Here is a 19,773-nt window from a genome sequence, read left to right as displayed (position 1 = left end):
AAAACCAATGTTAGGGGAATGGTAACAATATCAAAATAGGGTTGGTGGACACACTGCCCTGTGAAGGCTAATGCTCCAGCAGCTGTTCTGTTTACTGGGGCCTAGAGTTGGGCAGGTAAAGGGCTGGTCTGGTTACTACCTAACATTTCCATATGCAAGCTGATGACGCCCAGCTCTACCTCACAACCACTCCTCCATTGTGTCTGAATTACCAGGCTGCTTGTCTGATGTGTCTACTGGGTGAGCTGAAATTTTCTTCACTTAAATATTAGGATGACTGAAGTCATTGTCTTTGACCCCCACCACAATCACCACTCACTAAACCCTGACTCCATCCATCTCCGTGGCTGATGCCTGAGGCTGAAACAGACTGTTCACAACCTTAATGTCATACTTGACCCTGACATGAGCTGCTGATCATGCATCTGCACCATCACGGTGACCGCCTATTTCCACCTCCATAACATTGCCTGACCCTGTCCTGGCTCAGCTCATCTGCTGCTAAAATCCTTATCCGTTTCTTGTCTGAGGTTAACTATTCCAATGCACTCCTGGCCAGCCTCCCACATTCTACTCATTGTAAACTTGAGGTCATCCAAACCTCTGTGCCCATGTCCTAACTCTCATCACTCTGTTCACCAATCAGAATGACGGAATTCTCTCCATAAACCTCTCTTTCTCTCTAACTCACTTTCCTACTTAAGTCACCCCTGAAAACCTTTGGTCATCTTCCAAACATCTCCTTATGTGGCTCAGTGTCATAGTCTGTTTTAAGATGCTCCTACAAACCACCTTGGGATGTTTTAATACGCTAAGGGCATCTATACAAATACAAGTTGTTCTCGTAGTCTACTCTTACTCCTAGTTACTATTTCATTATTAATATACACTAGAACTTTGGAATGTTCTAAGGTTGTGAAAGGCGCAATGTGAATACATGTCTTATTTGTTTTACGGTTATAACTTTTAGCTTGTCCCAAGCTGCAAGGAGATGTGGCCTGTGTTACCAGTTCATGCTGGGGGAGGGGGTGGGATGTTGTCGGAGCTGCAGCCAGCAACATTGAAGACCAGCCCCAGCATCTTTGTATGTGGGTTAAATTAAACACAACAGAAAAATTATCTTACTAATCCTGTGGTCATCTAGACACAAGGTGACATAGACTGCAATCCTGTGGCCATCTAGACACAAGGTGACATAGACTGCAATCCTGTGGTCATCTAGACACAAGGTGTCATAGGCTGCAATCCTGTGGCCCTCTAGGCTCCGTGACTTTCATCAACTGGAAGGAATTCCATTCCATCAATGTTCATCTCATCTGTGACCATTGCCAACGGATTCTGCAGCTGTGTGTACTGGACCCTGGAAGCAGCCACAAGACTTACTTACTCAGGCACTCCCTGGTGCCCAAGCTTTTCACTCTCGCACCTCCCGCACACCTTCAAGGTTGGATTTAGTTGGCAACAAGGATTCTCATTAAAGAGATGGCTACTAATTGCAGTGAAGAACCCAAGGATAGAAGCAGAGGAGAAATACAGTACCTGCCTCACAGCAACCTGAGCCAGTATCATACAGACCATTGGTCTCCTGAAGAGGAGATTCCGGAGTTTGTATTGACCCAGTGGTGCCTTCAGCATGCCCCAGGTAGGATCTTCCAAGTAGTGGTGTCTACTCTGCTTTGTAAAACTTGTTGCTGAAGAGAGGGAAGCCCTGGAATGGATAGTGGATCATGAGGCATCCTCAGATGAGGAGGATACTGAAGATGCTGATGATGAGCAATTGCAACCTGAACAATATGGACTACATGGAGGATGCAATGACATAGGCACTAGGGAGGCTCAAGAGGAACTTCAGTTACATGGATGAATTGGAGAAGCTGGGGCTGTTCTCTTTAGAGAAGCCAAGGTTGAGAGGAGATTTGATTGAGGTGTTTCAAATCATGAGGGGTAGGGACAGGGTAGATAGGGAGAAATTATCCCTTTTGGCTGAAGGATTAAGACCCAGAGGACACCAATTTAAGGTGTTTAGCAGAAGAAACAAAAGCAACACGAGAAAAAATAATTTTATGCAGCGAATAGTTAAGTTCTGGAACGTCCTGCCTGAATGTGTGATAGAGACAGGTTCAGTCAGGGCTTTCAAAAGAGAATTGGATAATTATCTGAAGGGAAATATTTGCAGGGCTATAGGGAAATGCAAGGGAATGAGATTTGGTGAGTTGCCCTTGCAGAGATCACAGTCACAATAGTCTGAATGGCCTCCTTTTGTGCTGTAATCATTCAATGGGCAGGATTTTTCACTTTATATGTTAGCTGCCAGTCTCTTTTCATTCTCTCTTTGCCTCTGTTATTTGTTTTTACACTTCTCTCTGAGCTTTATAAACTTAGATTGGTTCTCAACTGTATTATCCACCTGACATTTGTCATATGGATCATTTTTCTGCCTCCTCTTTCTGGCCGTCTCTTTCATCATCTAGGGAGCTTTGAATTTGTTATTCCTACTTTCCCCTCCTATGAATGTACTTTGACTGTACTTGAGTCATCTTCTCTTTAAAGCCAGCCCATTGTTCTGTTACAGCTTTGCCTGCCAATCTTTGATTCCAATTTACCTGGGCTGGATCTGTTCTCATTGCACTAAAGTTGGTTCTGCCCAAGTAATTATTTTTACTCTGGATTGCTCCTTGTCCTCTTCCACAGCCAACCCAAACTTTATGATACTATTATCACTATTCACCAAATGTTCCCGCACTGATGCTCAATCCACTTGACCCACCTCATTCCCCAGACCAGATGCAGCAATGCCTCCTTCCTTGTTGGACTGGAACAAATACTGATGTCGAAAATTTGACTGAACACACTTGAGAAACTCTTGCCTATCTTTGCCCTTTATACTATTACTATCCAAGTCTACGTTAGGATAATGAAAGTCCTCCATTATAACGTCTCTATTGTTCTTACACCTCTCTGTAATTACCTGGCAAATGTGTTCCTCTATTTCATTCCCACTATTTGACTGCCTATAGAAAACACCCAACAATCTAAAGGTATGGATATTTCTTTGCTCTAACCAAATAGATTCTGTTCTTGACCCCACTAGGACATCCTGTCTCTCCAGCGCTGTAATGTTCTCTTCAATCAATGCTGCTAACCCTCCTCCTTTCTTCCTCTCCATGTCTTCCCTTAACGCTTTATGTCCAGGAATATTTAGCATCCAGTCCTGCTCTTTTTTCAAGCTAGATCTCCACTGTCACCATGGGGCTATCTGCGCCTGAAGCTCACCAACCTTATTTATCACACTCCAGCATTCGCATGCAAGCACAGTAAACCTAATTTATAACATTACTGCTTAATCTGACCCCTTATAATATCTGAAAATTTCCTACACTAGTGCTATTTTCTCAATTTGCTGTGCACCTTGGTTTTCCTCTCTAATATTACCTTCCCACATTACTGTTAAGCACACCCGATAGCACTTGCAAATTGCCCCACAGGGACATTGGGCTCAGAAACCTGTACAGGTTCACCTACCCCAAAGTGTCCCAGGAATCTAAATCCCTCCCTCTTGCACCATTTTTCCAGGCATGCGTTCATCTATTCTCTCCTAATTTTATACACATTTGTGTGCGGTACTAGGTGTGATCCAGAGGTCACCTTTGATTTTCTGCTTGCTATTTTCTTTTCTAGCTCTCTAAACTCTGCCTGAGATATCATATCCCTCTCTTTACCTAAGTTGTTGGTACTGATATGGATGATGATCACTGGCTGTTCATGCTCCTCCACCCGCTTAGAATCCCTAAATATACCATCAGGGAGGTATCATACCGTCCAGGATTCACATCTGCATTTGCAGGAAAACCTATCTGTCCCTTAGTTATCGAAGCCTCTATTACTTTCCCATTTCTAATCTTTCTCCTGCTCCCATCTACCACAACATCCCCCACACCCCAGCCCCTCCCCCCTACCCCACCTCCATAGAGCAAAGCCAGCCATGGTGCTGTGAACTAGGTTTTGGTGGTATCCTGGAGAGGAATTCAGAACTAACTTCCAACCCTCTCTCTGGACAGATTCCTGGGGCTTGAATCAGACTGTTTGCAATCTTGGTGTCATTTTTGAACCCAAGATGATCTTTTGATCATATATCAGACTGACTATTTCCATCTCTGCAGCATCACCCAACTCTGTCCCTACCTCAGCTCCATATGCTGCTGAAACCCTATCACCATGCCTTTGTTATTTGCTTGCACTTAGCTATTCCAATGCACACCTGACCAGCCAGTCTGTAAATCTGAGGTCATCTAAAACTATGCTTCCTTCGTCCTGAGACACATCAAGTGCCATTTACCCATCACCCCAATGCTCAGTGATCTACACTGGCTCCCAGGTTTAAGCAGAGGCCTTGATTTTAAAATTCCAGCCTTGTTTCCAAATTCCACCATGACCTAGCCTCTGCCTTGCCCAGTAATCTCCTTCAGCCCCACAACCCTCTAAAATATCCACACGCCTCCAATTCTGGCCTTTTGAACAAACCTGACTTTTACCACTCAACCACTGGTGGCCATACTTTCTGCCGCCTGAACCCTAAATTCTCCCTAAATCCCTGTGCCTCTCTACTTCACTTTCCTACAATAAGCTTCCCCTGAAAATCTACCCATGGCCTACCTTTTGGCCATCTGTCCTAATATCTCCTTATGCGGTTCAGTGTCATATGCTGTTCTACAATGCTCCTGTGAAACACTTTGGGAAGTTTTAGTATCTTAAAGGTATCTATATAAGTACCAGTTGTTGTTGTAGTATCCTTTCACTCCTACTTATTATTTATTTATTTATATGTACTGGAAGTTTGGAATGGTTTAAGGTTGTGAAGGCATTATGTAAATCCATGTCATATTTAGTTAACGGTTCTAATTTTTAGGAGATCTGGCCTATGTTACCAGTTCATTGGCGTTGTGATCCAGTCATCAACACTGAAGACCAGCTCCAGACTTTCTGTATAGTGGTCCAATTAAACACCAAAGTAAAATTAATTTCCCAAAGGTTTGGGGAGGATTGGGCTCAAACCCCTGTGGTGATCTCTTTTGTGCTATTAAAAAGGCTGTGGACTGTTTCCTACTTGACGTACAAGTCTCCAAAGTTGTGCGGGTTTCCTAATTGGTTGGGAATATTGTCATTCCCAGTTTAGGGAGTCCTTGCTCCAGTAATGCAGATCCCTATGTGAGGAGCGAACCTTGGTTCCACTCTGTGAAATGCCAGTTGAACCCTGTGCAACACTGGTTGTGATTTGGCATATTTGAGTCCGGTCTATTTTCTATCAGTATTACTAGAATTTCACTTGGTGTCTGTGAGATGAACCATAGAATTTCAAACTCCAGCTCTTTAATTTTACTTTTAACTTAAGAAAATCTATCTAGGGATTAAGTGAGAGTGAAGGTGAAAGACCAGAGCACCATAAAAGTGGTGTCCACAAGGTGTACAAATAATAACTCATCATCACATATCTTAATTTATTTTAAATCCTTAACTGTTTCCATGGGTTTTGCAATGTTAAAGATAAAAAACTGGCTTGAACTGACTTAATACAAATTTTCCTAAATTTGTTTTGAATCAGTTTTTCCCACTAATTTTCTCCCATGTTTTACACTAAACATATAGCAATGCGTTTTGAAATATTATAAAATATTTATCTTTAAAGATACTTAATCATTGTGCTGCTGCTCTTCTGCCTCCTGGTGGATTCTATATACAGGTTTGTTTCGAATTCATTGGGCAGAATCGTCCCAGATTTGCACAAAGTGTGGTAGCGGGTGGGAAAAAGGATGTTTTATCCGCTAGCCACAATGGCAGCTTTTCACCTTTTCATGCCAATCCTGCCTCATTAAATCACACATTCCCAGGAAACACATCCTCTCATTCGCTCACCCCGCCATCAACTCAGGCCTCCAGGTAACCGGGCGCCATATTTAAAGAGCTTCAAGGGATAGGAAGCTGCTGCGAACTGATGGCTACCGAGTGGAGGAAACATGCTGCCCCAGATTTAACCTCCACCGAGCACCAACTGGAATTCAGTGGAGGCCTGCCTTGATATCTTCTATACCCACTTCGGGCAGAGGCCTGCAAGCAAGGTCACCAATCCTGCATGGGAGTTGGTGGCTGTGGTGGTCATTGCCACCACTGTACAAAATAAGGCAGCCACCCAGTGTCGAAAGAGGATGAATGGCCTCATCTGTTCTGCCACTCTTCTCATCACTCTCAACTCACACACTCACAAACCCATCATACATCCACAGGGATCTCACACCTCACGAGGCACCACCACTGTCTCTCACACGCACCTTCACATCTCAGTCACATCTTCTCAAGCTCATGTCCTCATCCTATCCACGGCTCTGCTCGCCACACAAACATTCCATACAGTGCCATGTGTCCTGCTCCAACTCTCTCCATCTGTTTTCATGCAGAAGAAACTGGCTCACAGCAGCAGGGAGAGGTCCCAGATCAGGGGTGGGTGGCCCACAGTAGACCTCTCAGTCACTTTGAGGAGTGCGTCATCGCGCTGACTGGTGAGGGCATGGACCATGCCTGCGGTGACAGTGAGGTCAGTGGCAAGTACCCACCTGAAGATCCTGCACTACATCACCCATCTCTCAATGCAAATGTGAGTGCTCTTTCTCCTGCTTTTGACTCTGCTGCCATGCATTAATTATCTCTACTTTATTTCACAGGGAGCTCTGCTAAGGGACTGAGACCGTCAGCCAGCCAGTCCCTCAGCTCCATCCAGGTCCTCACCTGCAGCCAAGAGGACTCCTCCTCCTTTGAAGAGGTGGAAATAAGCAGCCTGGAAGACCCATCACATCGCTTAACCACACCTTCCATCATCACAGAAACACACACCTCAGTGGGGCCTAGATCTACAGCAGGCTCAGCTTCACAATCTGGTAGTCACATCAAGATGAGGCAGGTTCAGCTGATCTCCCCGACATTCGAGGACTGCTGGGGAAGAGGCATCTGTGAGGTCCGTGTCAGATGACGAGACTCTGGATTCTGCCTTCCAATTCATCGTAGAGTGTCATCAGAAGGTGGAGAACATCACATAGAGCTATTGGAAGCCCCCAACAGAGTAACATGAGAGTCAGAGGGGTGCAACAACCTGCTCAATGATGAAGTGGTGCCCACATATGCATGCATGGAGGTCTCCATGGGGAGGATGGCAGACACCATGGAGACCATGGTCCAGCAGAACGCAGAGGTGCACACAAACCTGTACTCCGCCACGGGAGCCATGGGTGAGTTCCTGCAGTGGCAATGTGAGAGGGCTGTGGGGCACCTTGACATCCCTCCAGGTGCACCTTCCCCTCAAGGAGCCTGACCGGGGCCCTCAGGCAGCCAAAAGGAGAAAGAGCAGCAACTGGACATGGCTTATTCTGAGTCTCATTTGCCCGTGACCCCCTCAACCTAGTCCTCTGTCACTACAGAGGGAGCAGATGGCCCACAGGAGGACAGCGAAAGAAAGCCAGGGCCCTTAAGGCCTCAGATCTCTAGCAGACCAAACCTGAAGTCAAGCTCAGGCGCAGATAGCCCTATTTGTATGGGGGCCAAATTCAAAACACCCAAAAACTTAACTTTCTGTAAACATTTTGGGATCTGGTCGTGAACTTCTATGGTGACATTGACTTAGGTTCCAACCCTTAAACTGTCTGATGGAGCACCTGAGTCTCTGTCTGTTTTCCACAGTCTTTCTCCCACTGTGCTATTAAAGTTACACTGAGAGTCTATCAGATGGGCTGTGGAATTTCAAACGCAGTTCTTCAATTTTACTTTAATTTAAGTAAAGCAATCTAGAGATAAAGTGAGTGACGGTGAGGCCCATAAAAGTTCTGTCCATGAGATATTTAAATAATTATGCATCTGATCTTTACCACTGTGTGAAGTACAGGATCCTCTTGTATCAATGTATATGTGAGAATATGAAGAGAAGGTAAATTATCTTAATTTTACACCTGTGAATCTTGACAAGTATAATGCACCTTGATTTGAACCCCTAACTTGTTTCCTTCAGTTCTGCAATATTAATGATAAAAAATGACTTTAACTAACTTCATCCACATTTATTGGAGTTGTTTTGACTCAATCTTTCCCACTGATTTTCTCGCACATTTTATACTAAACATAAAGCAAAGAAATTCATGCGTTTTCGGAATGATGTTAAATATTATCTTTAAAGATCCTTAAATAATCTGCTGATGCACTTCTGCCCCCTAGTGGATCTTATATACATCTTTGTTTGAACTTTAGTGTGGAAAATAATTTAATCTGCCATAGCAGTGGAGTGGGCATAAATATTATACTTGTCAAGATTCACAGATGTAAAATTAAGATAATTTACCTTCTCTTCATATTCTCACATATACATTGATACAAGAGGATCCTGTACTTCACACAGTGGTAAAGATCAGTTTATCTGTTGGTTTTCATTCAAGCTTTGAGGATGTTACAGGTGATGACAGATAATCAGAGAAAAAGGAGTTTTTCAGATAGACCCCTGAAGGTGATACCTATGTGGCAGTTTGGGGGGGGGGGGGGGGGGGGGGGGGGGGTGGGGGGGTGGGGGGTGCGGATTGCAATCTTTGGGTTGGATAGGTACCTGGGAAGGGAATTGTAGGAAAACAGGTGCTATAGCAGATCAAGCATAATGCCCATGGGCAGAGAATTGTTGCTGTGGACACTCCTTGGAGAACTGTCTGACAACATAGCTCTTTCTAGTGTTATAGTACGTTATGGTCATTACTGCATACTTCCATCTTTACCAGTTATATCCTCATATAGGCCAACTCATCATGAAGGAAGTTTTTGTCATATCTTACACTATAATAACCCAACCTATAGCTTCTAATCAATGATGGACACAGCCATAAAAGTATTCACCAATATCCAATGGTATGATGTTTGTATAATATGACAATTTAGGAACACAGAGATACAGGTATGATATTATCTTTATAGATCCTTAATTACTGTGCTGTAGCACTTCTGCCCTCTGGTGGATTCTATGTACATGTTTTTTGGACCTCATTGCAAGAAAAATTCAGTCTGTCATAGCAGTGGCCATTACAGCAGCCACGTCTCACACATTAGATGTGAAATTTATATAATTTTACTTGCTGTGCAGAATCTCACATATACATTTCTTAATGAGGCCTTTTTATTTCTGACCTTGATTCAAAGTTTGTGAATTTCTCTTACTATTGCATACCTTACTTACATGTAATCTTTAGTTCAGTGGTTATACTCTCTCCCTGAGCCTGAAGGTTGTTAGTTCAATTCGCACTGCAAGGACTTGTGCACAAAATTTAGATGGACACTCCAGTGCAGCACTGATGCAGTACTGCACTGTTGGAGGTTCTGCCTTTTGGATGTTATGTTAAGTCGTGGAAGTATCCTATTGCAGTATTTCGACGAGGAGTAGGGGTGTTTTCCAGACCACTCTGGACATTTACTCTCAACCAGCATGATTGAAACTGATGATCTGATCAGTATCACATTCCCATTTGTGGGATCTTATTGTACACAAATTGGTTGCTGAGTTTCCTGCAAAACTACAAAGACCATGGCCGGAATTTTCCGCCCCGTTGGCGTTGGGTGTCATGGTGGGTGGAGTTGGTGGAGCAACATGGTGAGAAGGCCAAAAAATTGGTTTCACGCCAGTGAAACGGGATCATCCGATGGTGTCCGCCATGAGGAAACGTCAGTCCTGCTGGAGGCCGGCGTGAACCCACTTTGTGTCCCACAAATGGATGCAAAGTAAGTCCCAACCAGAATCGTCTCCCCACCCCAGATTTACTGTTGTGTTGGCCATAAACACAAGTGTTCTGCACAAGTTTGATGTGCAGAAGTCGGGACTTACCGTTAGGGCCTTGATTAGATCACGGAAGGTGGGAGGTCTCCGCTGATGTCTTCAGAACATCATGGCCTTGATCATAGGCTGCTATGGGTGATCAGTGAGGCAGGGGGTGGGGGGGGGAAGGTGTATTGTTGGGGGTGGGAGAGGAAGGTGTATTGTTGGGGGTGGGAGAGGAAGGTGTATCCGTGGGGGTGAGGTTGCGAGGGTGGGAATGAAGGTGTCGGGGGCACTAAAGTGTTGGAGGGTTGAGGTTGGGGGGGGAACAGGGAGTACGGGAGGAGGAGGGTGTAAAGGGGAGAATGCAGCAAGTGAGGATGTAGATGTAAGGGGAGAGGAAAGTGTAAGGGAAGGAGTTGGAGGGGGATGATGTCTGGCGGAGAGGAAGGTGTCCGTGGGGGGGATGGAAGGTCTCCAGGTGGAGGAGGGAGTAAAGGGGGCATGTCCAGTTGAGCGTGCAAGGGAGGGGCCTGTGGAATCAATGACCACCGCCTGGGGAGCGAACTGAGGGTAGGCATAGTAGGAGGGAACGGTGAGTATGAGAGGGGGCAGAGTGAGTCAGAAGGGTTGGAGAGTGATGGTGCGATGGTATCGGTACAAGGGACAGTGAGGGTGGCTGATGGGGACTCGGAAGCAGACACTGGCCCTGGGGGGTGCGAAGGAGGAGGTCGAGGAGGTCAATGTGGATGAAGTGGAATTATCAGGGAGGTAGAGAATGTTTGCGTTCATTTGGACATGCTGGAAAGAAAAGGGTTCTGGCAGGTAAGTGACGGTGGGGAGGTTAAAGTTGATGTCAGGGTGGGGGGGGGTCAACGGTGATGGGGGAAAGGACATGGTTGACTGAGGGAGGGGAAAGGATGGGGGAGCGGATCAGAAATGTAATGACTACCATGACTGTAGAATGAAAGTGAGCGGAGCCTCGTGTTGGCTGGGAACAGGTGCTGCATGGGAGTGTGATCAGTGATGGGCGGAGATGCAGGTTGACTCAGATGGACAACTGAAAGCAAACCCCCAGCAGGCAGCATTGAAAATGCTCAGGTGAGTGTGATGGAGGAAGGATCCACATGCGTTGGAGTCTGCTTGTATGAGGCTCCAAAGGCCCTGCCCCCCATACACACACGCACACACAGACACACACACACACACACACACACACAGACACACACACACACACACACACACACATACACACACACACACACACACACACACACACACACACACACACACACATACACACACACACACACACACACATACACACACACACACACACACACACTTCTGCAGAATCACTCGTGTGCTGGCTGCGTGCAGCTGAACTGCTAGTGAGGGGAGATGCAGAGGGAGTCCTTGCAAAGCCTATAATAAACTGAAAAACAACATTACACATTATTCAGTCAAAGCGAATTTTCAGGTTGTAAATTGACAAAATGTGTTCACATGTGAACCATTTGTGATCAGAATTTCATAACTTTTCTAGGCCTAGGTGCTGCCCTGACATCTGCAGCAGGGGTGGAGACTGCCTGTGTAATGGTTGGCCTTGTTGCCTCTGATGGCTTTGAGGGCACTAGTTTCCTTTGGCTGTGGTCCAGCTGCTTCCAGAGGACGAGGTTGAGGGGGTCAAAGGAAAAGGGGACTCAGAGGTAGAGGACAGCCTCTGAGATTCCTGAATGGATGACCCAGGGGTGTCCAGCAGCCACTTCTCCTCTCTTTGGGTGCAGAGGGCCCCCACCTGACTCCTTGAGGGGAAGGGGTATGTCGAGGTGCCCCATTTCCCTCCTGCATTGCTACTGCAAGAACTCACCCATGGCTACCATGATGAAGTGCAGGTCTGTGCATATTTCCACGTTCTGATGGACGAGGGTCTCCATGGCATCCACCATCCTCCCCATGGAGACCTCCATGCATGCGTATGCGGGCACCACTTCATCAGAGAACAGGCGGCTGCACTCCTCTGACTCGAAAGCAACTCTGTTGAGGGATTCCAACAGCTCTGTGTGGTGTTCCCCGACCTTCTGCTGACTCTCCAGGGTGAGTTGGAAGGCCAAATCGAGAAGCTCGTTATCTGACTCGGGCCGCACAGATGCCTCCTCATAGCAGTCCTCCCAGCGCTGGGGTACTCAGTTAAACCTGCCTCCTCTTGCTGTGGACACATGTCCATGTGGTGACCACCAGGTTGTGAGCCCGAGCCTGCTCTAGATCTAGGTCCCACCAAGATGTGTGCCTCTGCACTGGTCGAGGGTGTGGGTAAGCTCTGTGACAGGTCTTCCAGGCTGCTTATTTCTAGCTCTTCAATGGAGGAAGTGTCCTCTTGGCTGGAGGTGAGGACCTGGATGGAGCTGAAGAACTGGCTGAGCTGAGAGTGTCGGTTGCTTGGCAGAGCTCCCTGTGAACTCTAAAGTAGAGATAATTAGTGCATGTCAGCAGAGTCAAAAGCAGAAGAGAGACCACTCACAGTTATGTTGAGGGAGGGATGATGTGGTGCAGGATCCTCACGTGGGATTTCCCTGCTGACCTCACCATCACCACAATCACGGTCCATGTCCTCACCAGTCAGCATAATGGCACCCTCTTCAAAGTGAGTGAGGGTTCTAATGTGGGCCACTCCACCCCTGATCTGGGACCTCTCCCTAGTGTTGTGAGCCAGCTTCTCTTGCATGGTAACAGATGGAGAGAGTCTGAGCAGGATGAATGGCACTGTGTGGAATGTTTGTGTGGTGAGTGGAGACATGGACAGGATAAGTACGCGAGCTCCAGAGGATGTGTGTGTGTGAGATTTAGTGGTGTTGTTCCTTGAGGTGTGAGATCCATGTGGATGTGTGATGGGCTTGTGCGTGTGTGAGTTGAGAGTGATGAGATGGTTGCTTTACCCTGGCAGAATGGATGTCACCATTCATCCTCTACCTGCATTAGATGGCTGACCTCCTCTGTGCCCCAGTGGCGCTGACCACTGCTGCCAGGCCGGATTGGTGACTGGTGGACCTCCTGCGGCCACAGTGGGGACAGAGGACATCGCAGCCATCTTCCACTGCATCCAGCAGGTGCCCTAAAGAGGTGCCACTAAATTTGGGGGCTGCCATCTTCTCTGCTTTCAGGGCTGTCTGTCGCCAGGAGCAGTCCTGGTCTGAATACATGAAGTTGGCATGTACTCTGGTGCGCTTTAAATATAGTGCCCAGAGTGAGGAAGTGCAGGTGTCATTGTGTGATGGACAAATCCGAGTCCACCCACCAGCGATCCAGCATTTTTCCTGTGAATGCATTATTAATGAGGACGCACCAGGAATGGCATGATATGTCACAAAAAGCTGCCATTGCAGCCAGCAGATAAAACGTGCATTTCCTACCGGCTACCACACTTTGTGCAAATCTGGAATAAGGAATAATATAGAAATGTAGGAACAAGAATAACCATTCAACCCTTCAAGCCTGTTCGCTATTCGACTAAATCATGGCTGATCTCTGTCTTAACTCCATCTATCCTTTATTCACTTATGCAACAAAAAAACCTATTAACCTCAGGTTGGAATTTCCAAATAACTCTCCTTAAAAGCTTTTTGGGGGTGAGAGTTCAGGACTTCAATTACCCTTTGAGTCAGCAACCCCTACTGCTCATCTTTTTCGGGGGTAATTAATCTTGCCAACCTCCTCGCTGTCTAACTCACCTCTCTCTTAATGCTGAGCCTGTGCACTTTCCCAGGGGATAAGCCATCACCATCCCCATCTGCCTCTGTCTCCACAATGTCTGTTCAATTGTGAACAAAGCTCTTGCCAACCATCTTGTGGATGATTGCATTGAGGTCACAATCTGGATGGAAACCCCCTTGTTGAGAGTTAACGACACTTTCCCCCAGTGAAGACCTTCCACTAGCTATTCACCCTGCCCAGACTGTGGCAGTTACAGTGTGACTCTTATCACCAATAACACCTTGTTCTGTGTTCTTACTCCTTTGACGATTTCTCCTCTTTTGAAGATCTCACCTTGTTCACTCACTTTCTTGCTCATTTAAAATCCTTCCGCCCACCGAAGTACCACAAAATTTTCTCACTGAGGTATCTTCACTATTTTCCCTCCCAAGTCTCTGCAATGAGTGGCTTCTCATCTTTGATGATGTCAAAGCCCATCTCAATCTTGCTCTCTCTCCAGTGATTTCACTTCTCTCCTAAACTTCCTTAATTTCACCCTTCAAGTAAACTTCCTAACAATATTCATGGCCATCCCCTTGACCTTTCCATCTCAGATGGTTTTGCTACTCCCATTGCATTAATTGCCAACTTCAGGGCCTCAATTGGCAGCAGGGCAAGAAGACCCCCACAGGCCTTCCTGCCCAGATTTAATCAGGGAGGAGGCAGGAGGGTGGTGGTGTCCCCATCCTCTACCCTCCTGCCCAATTAAATGTCAACCCACCCCCCCTCCTTCACCAAATTCGCCACAGGAGAGGGCACTAGGTTCCACCCAAAGTCCCCCAGTATCTCTCCCTCTCCCTGATGCCCCAAATGTCTGCAACTCAGACTCCAGCTCAGAAACTCTGAGCCAAATTTGCGCAAGCTACAAACACATACAGCAGATATGATTGTCCAGGGGTGTCAGGCAATCCATAGATTCCCACATGCTGCAGTCACGGCACACACCACCATCCCTCCCATGTCTATCTAAGCTTATTTATTTTATAATTTAGTTAGCTAGAGTCATAGTAGGCTACAGCCTCCTAGCTTGCAGACAAAAGAAGATCACCCGCCAACTACTGGAGTTTGACAAATGGTAGAAAAAAAAGTACCTCCTCCCACTCTGATCTAAATTCTCAAATTAGCACTCTGTCCTCCGATCATTCTGTGCTTCCTCACGCTGTACAGAGCACAATTTTAAAATTTATGGACTAGATAAAACGTGGAATTATTATGAACTGCGAAGAGACTAGTGAGAAATTTTGAGAGGGCATAGATAGGCTGGTGGAATATGTGGACAAGTGACAGGTGAAATTTAATGTAGAGAAGTATGAAGTGATTCATTTTGGTAGAAAGAATGAGGAGAGGCAATACAAAATAAAGGGTACAATTCTAAAGAAGGTGCAGAATTATAGGGACCTGGGAGTACCTGTGCATGTGGCTGGCAGGTAGCGAAAGCAGTTAATAAAGTATGTGGGATATAGAGTTTTATAAATTGGGGCATAGAGAACAAAAACATGGATGTTATGATAAACCTACATAAAACATTGATTCGGCCTCAATTGGCGTATTGTTTCAAAGTCTGGGCACCGCATTTTAGGAAGTATGTTACAGTATTAAAGATGATGTGGAAAAGATTCCTGAGAATGTTTCGGTATGAAGAACTTCAGTTGTGTGGATAGAATTGAGAAGCTGGGGCTGTTCTCCTTGGTGAAGGGAAAATTAAGACAAGATTTGATAGAGTTGATCAAAATTATGACAGGTTAGGACTGGGTCAATAGGGAGAAACTGTTCCCATTGGTGGAAGGATCAAAAACCAGAGGACACAGTTTTAACATAATTGGCAAAAGAAGCAATGGTGACATGAGGAAAAAGTGTTTTATGCCGTGAGTTGTTAGGATCTGGAAAGGACTGCCTAAGAGTTTAGTGGTGGCAGATTCAGTCATGGTATTCAAAAGAGAATGAGACAATTATCAGGGCTATGGGGAAAAGTTGGAAAAATAGTGGAACCAGGTGTGTTGCTCTTCATACAGCTGGCACAAACAAGACGAAATGGCTTCCTTCTGTCACCATTCTATGATTCTAGGATTTTGATACTGCAGTCAAAAGAAAGAGACAGGCAATTCAGTCAATCACTGAAGACTATAAACAATGCTGAACTGACCATTCCCAGATGATTTGTAGGTATAAAATACTTGTAATTCCATATTTCTGTAGGTTCTATTGCTTGATAAACAATGTATTGAATGTATTGTGAAAAGTATAATAAATATTTTTAGTGGCTGACTGAAGCTTTTTAGTGTGACCTCAGTATTTCTGTAATTCCCAGGTAAGAACTCTAAAGACTGTTAGCACTCAGAAAAATCCTACAGACTCCAGCCCCAGCTAATGGCAGGGTACTGTTTAGCTACCTGGAGGTGGCCTCCTCATGGCAGACCATGGGACAAGCATTCCAGACAGGCTCAGTGGCCCTCCCATAACTGCCTGTACTCAGCTGCAGCTCCAGGCTGCCCTTTGGAGAAGTTTCCCCTTACAATGGTTACCAGGGTGCTGAATCTATTTTTAACTTTAACTTGGAAAAAGGAAGAGAGAGAGAGAGAGAGAGAGAGTGCCTCCATTGTAGGAAGTCATCTCCCTCATTTACCTGCATGCCATCCTGCTGCTGCTGCTGCTTTCAAGCTGTAGGGCTTGTTATGACATGGTAGGTGATGTGTGCCAGGTGGACCAAATCCACAAGGAAAACTTAGCCACGCTATCACAATAGTTTTGCATTTTGTATTTATTATGAGAAGATTGGTGCACTGAATTCAGAAGTAATGAGTCCACTAACACCTTTAGAAATTTTAAAAAACTAAATTAAAATATTTATTGACAAAAGAAAAGATTTCAAGCACACACATAAGATTACAGTTACTTAATACTATAACAAATCCCAAAGCTCCTAATTAACCTGACTCCCAATGACACACCCCCTTTAAGGTAACAGTCCAAAATAGATTTTAAATTTAAATACCAAGCCAGCAAGTTTACTACACTCTCCACTTGACAGTAGAATTCCAAAGGCTTTTCTCCAACTTTATTTACCGGACATAGCAGACTTTTGTAAAAATGGCTGGAAGCTTCCCCAAGCCTGTTTTACACGCTCCTCTCAGATCTTACCTACCCCCCCAACATAGCCTTTCATTCCTTTTTATATATGTTTCTCTTCCTTTAATCTGTAACTTCCATTGTTCAATATGTATTTCGAACTTTAATTTAAAAATATTTCATGTTGCCAGTATGGTCAGTACATTTTGGGAAAAATAAACATAATAACTTTGCCCTATTTATCTTGTTAGTTGTAAACATCCTACCATGCCATTGAAACCCAAACTCCTTCACTTATTTAAAAATGTGAATTTCCTTCACACCCTACATGCTAAGGCCTCATGCATGTTTACTCATTAACATTCCAAATGCCTTTTACCCCTAATTCCTTTTGATAATTTCAAGCTTACAGCCTATCTGACTCTAACTGATTAAATCATATAGACAGAACCATCTACACTCACATCCATAAACCTACTTTACAATAAACAGGATGTGGGCTAGTCTGATGTGACTCTGCCTCCTTGGACACCTGTTCGTCATCTTGATGGCCAAGCGATGATGGCCTGGGGTTGTGTGGGAGCAGAGCTGAGACCTGTGTGAGGCACAGGTGTGAAACATGCTCTGATGCACTCTATTGCCTTGACCACGCTCACACTGCCTGTATGACATAATCCCAAATTTGCATTCCCGTTCATGTCAACGTCCCACTGTGAGAAATCAGCACAATTACCACCATATGCCAAGGTGATTTCAACACCGCCTAAGTGAATGGCAATCCACTATCACCAATAAACAGCTCTTTAGGCACCCCCGCAATCTCCATGATCATTTGTTCAATGGAACATATGTGTCTCAGGAAGACTGATCTACCTCCAGCCTGAGCCATTTCTGTCGCACTCTTTGGCCTTTTGGTCTGCAATGGACAACAAGAATTGATGTTAGCCTGATTATATAGCGCAAGGAGGAATATTGCTCTTCACTATGTCTGTGCATCACAGTGCTCATTCGCACGTGTTCTGTTTACACCTACATGAGCTGTGTACACATGCAAACCTCAATATTTAGACAGAGTTATGTGCTATGTCTCGCACCTTAGCTGCAGCATGCAGTTATGTATGACCCTTCTCTTGGACCACTGTGAGGGTGGGGCAGGCTACTCACCTTGCTGGAATGCAGCAAGTCATTGAACTTTTTCTGGCACTGAAGCCAGTAACGCTGGTGGTCTCCTCACCACATCCGCAATTTGTACCCAGGCCTCCTTGGCTGTGGCAGGTGGGTTGTGATGGCCAGCAGGGTAAAGAACTGATCTCCGCCTCTCCACCTCTTCACTAACACCTGAAGCTCCTGATCAGAAAAGTGTGAGACAGCTGGACCCATCCTTTCAACCACATCTACTCTATGTGACATTCAATGAATAAAAATCTAAAACAAAAAGGATTGTGAGAAATTCATAATACAATGCTCTCATTCTCTTTTGTGTGCTTACATGCACTAACCATTTTCATCATATCATAATTGGATACTGTTGTGTGCCAGAGAGAATGGCTCTGCAAAAATGCTTAGCGCCATGTATGTTGTGGCTGACGCTCCAAGGTAGCACATTGTACTCAGTGACGACTGACAGCCCTGCTGGCTTACTCCCTCTTAGTCAAGGGCCAACAGTGTGGGCGTACCCTGATGGACGGGTGGCAAGATTGCTGTGTTCCTCATTCATTCACCCACTGAGCCTTGGCAGCTAACTACATGCCTGCATAATATCCGTACCAGTGATGTCAAGCTGATGCTATCTCCATGGCTGTGACTTGAGAATCCACTCTGTGCCTTCAGTGGTTCAATGGAGTACACTTTGGACAGGTAGCAACAATGACAATTCTACCATAGAGAAAGCCCATGATTGGCCATCCATTCCAGGTCAGCTAACAGTTGGACAACATTTACAACTTTGACACCAACCTGACAAGGTAATGAAGTGCGAGTGGGCAGCTTTGCTGGCAGAGTAAACACATGATCAGCCTTAGTGCCAGATGGTAATTGAGGCACAGAGTCTGGAAGTTTGCCTTTTGTGTGTGCTTGGATGCAACGTTTGAATGACGGAACCATATGTATGATGGAGATGCATGCAGGCAAGGAGTTTAGGTGTCACTTGACAAGTCACTAACTCTACACTTCATCGTGCAGGACAAGCAGACCCACAATGTCAGGAAGAAGAAATGCACAAGAGAAAGAATGTCCCACCTGAAGCTCCTTGCAGCCACTGAGGAGGAGGTGATGGAACTTGTTGGCAAGGACAAAGCATGATCGGTGGCAGACAGTAAGGCTGGACCAGCCAGGAGTAAGGAGGATGAGGCAACTTTCCTGCTGGTGACAAATGAGCACACAGAATGGATGTGATGAAATGTGAAGCACTCAAACTGTGATGATTCTTGATGTGATTCTTTTTGTTCTGCATTGCAGGTCATCAACATCCAAGGGCCAGGTTGCAGCCAAGAAGGAGCCCAAAAACTTCATCTCTGGGGACGAAGCAGCCAGTGTCACAGAGGATGCATCATCATCTGCCTCGTCATCCACCCCCACCATCACAATTACACCCACATGCTCCATGTAGGGCTTGCTTGTAGGTTAGGGAGCACAACCTGGTGAGCATACCACAGACACGTCCCAGCAGCTGAGGGAGGATGTAACAGCCAGGTCCTCAGATGATCAGAGGACTGTTGGGGACCAGGCCTCCTGAGCCCCAGGTGGATGATGGGCCACAAGAAGCCTGCTGAACATGCTAGGAGAAAATATGATAGAGTTGCCAGGGATTATGTGCAGATTTGCGAGGGGCATGGAGGAGTCCTTCATGGGATGTGGGCTTCGCTGGCTGGGCCAGCATTTATTGCCCATCCCTGTTCTGCCATATCCCAGGCATTTGAGCGCATGGCTTCATCCATGGAGAGGATGGTGACTGCCATGGAGGACCAGATCGTGCATTCAATCCATTTGTGCACTGACCTGCATTCCATCGCTCCAGCCATGGGCTCAGTGCAGCAGTGGCTAAGCAAGGTGGGGACAATGAAACCCCTTTCATTGTACCAATTTTATTAGTAATATAAACAAATTGCTTGGTAGCTGTTAGATAGGCATCAGTT

At 45.7% G+C, this 19,773-nt stretch overlaps 1 protein-coding gene across 1 annotated transcript in view; it reads left to right on the top strand.

The window, feature by feature from the left end:
* Positions 1-19,247, top strand: part of LOC121275993 (patched domain-containing protein 3-like) — an 80,469-nt gene extending 61,222 nt beyond the window's left edge. The window contains exon 5 of the mRNA XM_041183937.1: positions 19,097-19,247. Within this exon, the coding sequence (XP_041039871.1) occupies positions 19,097-19,247 (151 nt within the window). The remainder of the gene's footprint in view (positions 1-19,096) is intronic.
* Positions 19,248-19,773: the final 526 nt, after the last annotated feature.

This window comes from Carcharodon carcharias, chromosome 3 (assembly GCF_017639515.1).
Source record: "Carcharodon carcharias isolate sCarCar2 chromosome 3, sCarCar2.pri, whole genome shotgun sequence".
Lineage (NCBI taxonomy): Eukaryota > Metazoa > Chordata > Chondrichthyes > Lamniformes > Lamnidae > Carcharodon > Carcharodon carcharias.
The sequence above is the reverse complement of the archived record's forward strand: the minus strand, read 5'-3'. Positions and strand labels throughout refer to the sequence as shown.